We start from the raw sequence: 6,000 nt of genomic DNA on the forward strand, positions 1-6,000 counted from the left end.
TTTCAAAATTAGGCTCACTGAGAAAGATTCTAAATTGAAGTTCAACATAGATTACAACATACTTACCATATATGAACATATAACAAATTGTTTCTATGAGCTTTTTGGTTAGTTTCATATTTTTTCTTAATTTATTGGGGCTAAAATTTCAGAATTTATGTTGGTGATATGAGCTGACAATGGAACTATGCAAGAAGGTTCATTGAGAACAGAGTGAAATTCAACCTACAAATAGAAACATTTTGAAATTGAGCTTCCCCCCGAAGTTTTAAGAGGCTAACATAAGGCAGTATTAATTGATATTGTTAATGTGAGAGAATGCTACCATGGGAAAGAATGAGCTCACAGTTAGGAGACAAAAACATGGGTTTGTATTCTTTTTTGGGGGGGAGGGTCTGGTCGTGGGGCCTGAACTCTGGGCCTGGGTGCTGTCCCTCAGCTCTTCAGCACAGGGCTAGCGCTCTACCACTTGAGCCACAGCACCACTTCCGGCTTTTTTCTTTTTGCTTATGTGGTGCTAAGGAATCGACCCCAGGGCCTCATGCATGCAAGGCAAGCGCTCTACCACTGAGCCAACTTCCCAGCCCTGGGTTTGTATTCTGGTTCCGTTATTTACTAATTTTTATGGTTCTGGGCAAATTGTCACTTGGCCTGAATTTCAATTTCATTCCCTATATAACTAGTAAAAATTAAAGTATTAAAATCTAATAAAACTGATTATATAGGTATAAATATAGATATAGATATATGGATCTAATAATGGTTGTCAAAACCTTACTAAGCAAATTAAGATGAGATGGACATAGCACATATTTCCTTCCAAGTGCTAGAAACTGGCATGTACTCTTTCTCTAATCCTTAGTTCCTTATCCATATACCCTACTTGGAAAATGTTCTGACCTTTAGATTCTACATTAAAAAAAGTCATTACTAAATGTCTTCACTGGTGGTTTGAACACAAATTAATCCAGTTTAGAGGCTGCTAAACTTCTCCAAAAAGACATTTTACAGTTTATTTTTATTTTCATTTCTGTCAGTACTGGTTAATATTTGATATTGGATTCAACAACGCTGTTTCTCATTTTGTTGAATTCTTTTTCTTAAGGTTTGAGTTCATTTGCCACCATCTCAAAGTCACTTTCCAAACAACCTAAATCTTAAACAAACACAGCATGACTTGACACTACATTTTCTATATTTCAGTAAAGTCCCTAAAGTACCTAAATATTAAGTGCTATGTGGACAGGAGCTTGGTATTTTATTTCCAGATACAGCTCTATAAACTAGAACAGTGCTAAAATATACTATAGAATTGTAACTTTTGAAGGATTGAAATGTACGTTTTGTTCTTGAACATATTCTTTTTAAATGTACTAAAGATCTGTCCAATGTGTCATATTCCTCTTAATTATTGTAGTCTCTAAAAATACTAAGAAAGCCAGGAGCCAGTGACAGACACTTGTAATCCCATCTACTCTGGAGGTTGATATCTGGGGATTTGGGTTAGAATTAAACGGGGGCAGACAAATTTGTAAGATTCTTACTTCCAATTAACTAGCAAACAGCTGAAAGTAGAGATGTGGCTCAAGTGATAGAACACCAGCCTTAAACAGAAAAAGCCACACAAGAGTACAAGACCCTGAGTTCAAGCCATAATAATAACAGCGACACAGACACAGGCACACACACACACACACACACACACACACACACACACACACACACACAACACACACATACAAATACTAGTGAGAAACTCAGAATTCCTAACTTTTTGCAATCAGATCTAATAATAGAATTAATAAACCTGTAATACTAAGGCTTCATACTGGTATAATTTATAGGTTACATGGAATAGAAGTTTCATTGACCTTACAATGCTTTGAAGGACAAAGCAGTATCATCTGAGCTACTCTTTTGAAGCAAAAGAAACAGAGCTAATGTAAACTAAATGATAGCAATATGGAAAAAAAGCATTTCATATGTGTCACACTATTTAGGGCAGTGTAAAGCAGATGCCTTTGATGAGAATCACTTTGGAGAAACTTGATTGATAAACTTTAAAAGTACAGTCTTAATTTTAACTTAAGACATTATCCAAACTTTCATAATGATATGTTATTCATAATGACTTGCAATAAAGAAGACTGCAGTTTAAAAATCAATCAAAAATGACCACAGAGGTGCTTTTGTGCTAATAAACACATGCAATTTCATGAAGTGAAAACAATTTTACCTCTCACAATAAGTTGAGCAAAATTGGATACACCAGAACCGCGTTCTGACTGAGTTACGCAGCGATACAAATCCTGGTCGGTTTTAGTCACTTCTTGCAATCTAAAGGAAGCAGCAAATCTTCTATGATTGATGTTCTTAGTCTGGGCTACAGGTATATCTTCTCCATTTCGTCTCTGCAAACAGAAACCAATCCTTAAAAGCAAGTTCTTAACCATTCCATAAATCTAAAGTATCTTAGCAAGCAATATCAGAGATAAATTATTCTTGTTGCTAAATTACAAGGAAAAATCTCTACATAGACCTACAAGTCTTTCAAACAACTAAAGGGTATTAAGTAAATATAGGATTAAAAAAGTAAAAAAATAAAGAAAAGAACAGGGCTGACATTATAGTTGGAGTTCCTACAGCAGTGAATGAATTAACAAGAAACAAAGACTCCATGACAAAGGATTCCACCTCTGTGATTGCACAGCTACGGACTTTACACTGCTTTGCATATGCAGAGTGGTTTGTCCTTGCAGAAGATGCACATCACACACTGTATGGGGCTGAACTCCACAAAAGCACTGTGCCTTTGCCACAGAATGTCAATAAAATACTAATGAATAGAGTCAAACCAAAATCTACACTCTTTGCATCACAGTTCTCTTTGTCATTGACAGCTAATTCATTCATTTTGAATAAGCATTAAAAAAGCCTAGATGTTAAAAAAGTAACTGTAGACTTTCACATTGAAAAATTGGAACATATATGTATGATATAAGGTATCTTACATGAGACCAATAAGTATAAACTATAAGGAAAATGATTGAAAATCTCAACTATAATAAAATGTGAACCTTCTATCTATTGAAACACATCACAAAAAAGTGATTAAAAAAGACCTATGGGCTATGATATTTGTCAAAAAATAACCATAAAAATAAAAAAATGAGGACATGTAAAGATCTTCTACAGTTCAATAAGATAAAAACTCAATCAAAAAGTAGACAGACTATTAAAAATGTATATATCTAATAGTAAAAGGAAATCATTCATCTAAGTTTTTAAAGTTGTTTATTTTTAACATTATGTTCAACAGAGAAAAAGGCAAAGAGAAGCACTTTGAGAAAGAATTGCTTATTAGCCTTTTCCTGGTTCCTGTTAACATAATAAAAAAAATTCTTAGTATCCTTTATACCTGAAATATAGATTCATAGGAGTAGATATAGGAAATATATATGATTTTAAATATTTAAATATTTTATGATTTTAACAGAGTCATTAACAAAGAAGACATATGAAGAAAATACACAATGTTTATTTCTATTAATCAGAAAGGTGGGTGCATTAGTGGTAACAACAAAGTGGTTTCTATAATTGTCTTTGCATATTACAAAACTGTCAGGCTAATGCTTTAATCATTTTCTGACAGCCTTCATTACTACCTTACAACATGCACCTTTTCTTTCCTCATTCCTCTGCCTTTTCAGTGAGACCTCATATTCTTCTCCTTTACTTCACCATGCCACTTCTTCAAGGGAACTTACATCAGCCTCAAAGAATTCTGATTCATTTAATTTTCTATTGTTTATACATTGACAATATTGTTAATTTCTTTGCAACTATCCTAAATGTACTCAGTTCTGCAGAAATCATTTTCTCACATGAAAAATTTGAGTCATTGTCAAACAGATTAGCAACTGCTAAAGCTTGTGATTTATCTTCCATGTTGTTATAAACTACGATGTTAGGATCTTCTCTCTCTGTATGCGATTCATAGTTCCCTTACACTATAGAGTACACCTTTGTGCTCCTGTGTTGTGTCATAGATATAGCCCCAAATGCCCTTCACAGATCTGTATTCAGATTTGAGAACTGGCTTTAATATTTTTTATCTTCAATACAATAAGACATATAAAGTGCATTTATGTTTGGTATACTAAAGTTGTTCTGAGGGTAGTAACTTTGTTTATATTTACATGTGTTTTCTTTCCATTTCATGTTTTTATTTAAATAGTATCTGGATATTTTCTTCAAATGAATCATATTTACTAAATATGACAGAGACAAAAATTAGAGATTTCATTTTTGCTGTTGATTGCAAAGATTGAAGTCAGAGTCCACAAATTGCTCAGCTTGCTTGCTTGTCTGGCATTCTACCACTTGAGTCACACCTCGAGTCCAGCTTTATTTGTCTAGCGAATTGAAGATAGGCTTTTACACACGATCCTTCTGAACAGAGTCACAAGTAGCTAGGATTATGAGCATGAGCCACTCGTACCCAAATAAAGCCTAAGACTTTTTATAAATTATAACAATGTATACACAGCAATTCAACTTAAAAATAAAAGGAATCTATATAAATACTAAGTCTTTAGAACACCAAGATCTCCTTAATGTAAAACTTTTAACTTCACAGATAAAGTTTTGAATTTTATCTGAATCTATCCCATGAAAACAGACAGGGAAAAAAAAAAAAGAAAGTACAAAGTAAACAAATGTCTAAATAGAACAAAGTATTTTTTTTTAAAAAAGGGAGGTTTATGTTTTAATAAAACTCAAAGCAAGATGTAAAGGAAATCTATGAATCTAGGCCAATTTTTTGGGGGGGGAGGGTCGGTCGTGGGGCTTGAATTCTGGGCCTCGGCACTGTCACTCAACTCTTCAGCTCTAGGCTAGCATTCTACCACTTGAGCCACAGTGCCCCTTCCAGTTTTCTCAGTGGTTTATTGGAGATAAGAGTATCAGGGACTTTCCTGCCCGGGCTGGCTTTGAACCATGATCCTCAGATCTCCGCCTCCTGAGTAGCTAGGGTTACAGGCATGAGGCACCTATGCCCAGGCAAAGGCCAATTTTTCTGTATGCCCACCTCTATATAAAGCTCAAAAATGTGTATCTTACACAAAAATAAACAGCTTGAGAGTCTAAAGTTTAAATCCATTGAAAGCAACTACAACACTGAAAAAGAGTAAGAAGTAGAGTCTGTTCCCTAGAGTTAATGAAAATAGTCAGAAAAATATCTCTACAAAATACATCAAAAGAATAACCTAATATCCAAAGATTAGCATTCAAGAAAATGAGTCAGGATATGAAAGAATAAAATGGAATTATTAAAACTCAGCAATGAACTGATAGAATAATAATAATAGTAATAATAATAATAGTGAAAGAAAAACATTTTAGAATGTTTGCTTCACAAAATTTTTTGAGTACGAAATGTATTAAAAATGTTTTTATCTGATATACTTTTCTGTAGTGTATTCTGAGGCTTATTTAAACAATATTTTAATCCCATCATACTACATGATAGAAGTATTGAGAGATGGATACTAACCCTTGATGAAAGTTTTAATTTCATTTTAAGTCATATACTTATTTTTTCTAGCTATTAAAATTATGCTATTCTATGTACTTCATGTTTCTATTTTACCAGAATTTGCATCACTGTCATTCACTTTGGATAAGTTACCATATGTATATATGTTCTTACACTTATTGGTAATCAGGCTGGCCTAGAACCTTCTATGCATTGCACATTCAACTTCACAATGTTCCTAGTACAGCCCCCAGGGTCCTAGGAGTACAGGTAATTCTTAAGCCAAGCACAAAAAATGAGTAAGAGAATCCTTCCAAACTCATTCTATTCAACAAATGTTACCCTTAAACTGGAATTCCTGATGGATACAGATTTTTTTTTTATTTTATTTGTGAAGATACTGTACAGAGGAGTTACAATTACGTGGGCAGGATAATGCGTACATTTCTTACCAAGCATTGCAG

The 6,000-nt window shown here is 33.7% G+C and overlaps 1 protein-coding gene across 4 annotated transcripts in view; it reads right to left on the minus strand.

The window, feature by feature from the left end:
• Positions 1–6,000, minus strand: part of Ptprk (protein tyrosine phosphatase, receptor type, K) — a 515,496-nt gene that overhangs the window by 249,781 nt on the left and 259,715 nt on the right. For all 4 annotated transcript variants that reach the window (XM_013026890.1, XM_013026891.1, XM_013026889.1 and 1 more), the window contains exon 6: positions 2,237–2,411. In XM_013026890.1, coding sequence (XP_012882344.1) covers positions 2,237–2,411 — 175 coding nt within the window. The remainder of the gene's footprint in view (positions 1–2,236; positions 2,412–6,000) is intronic.

This window comes from Dipodomys ordii, unplaced genomic scaffold, assembly GCF_000151885.1.
Source record: "Dipodomys ordii isolate 6190 unplaced genomic scaffold, Dord_2.0 Scaffold97, whole genome shotgun sequence".
NCBI classification, from domain to species: domain Eukaryota; kingdom Metazoa; phylum Chordata; class Mammalia; order Rodentia; family Heteromyidae; genus Dipodomys; species Dipodomys ordii.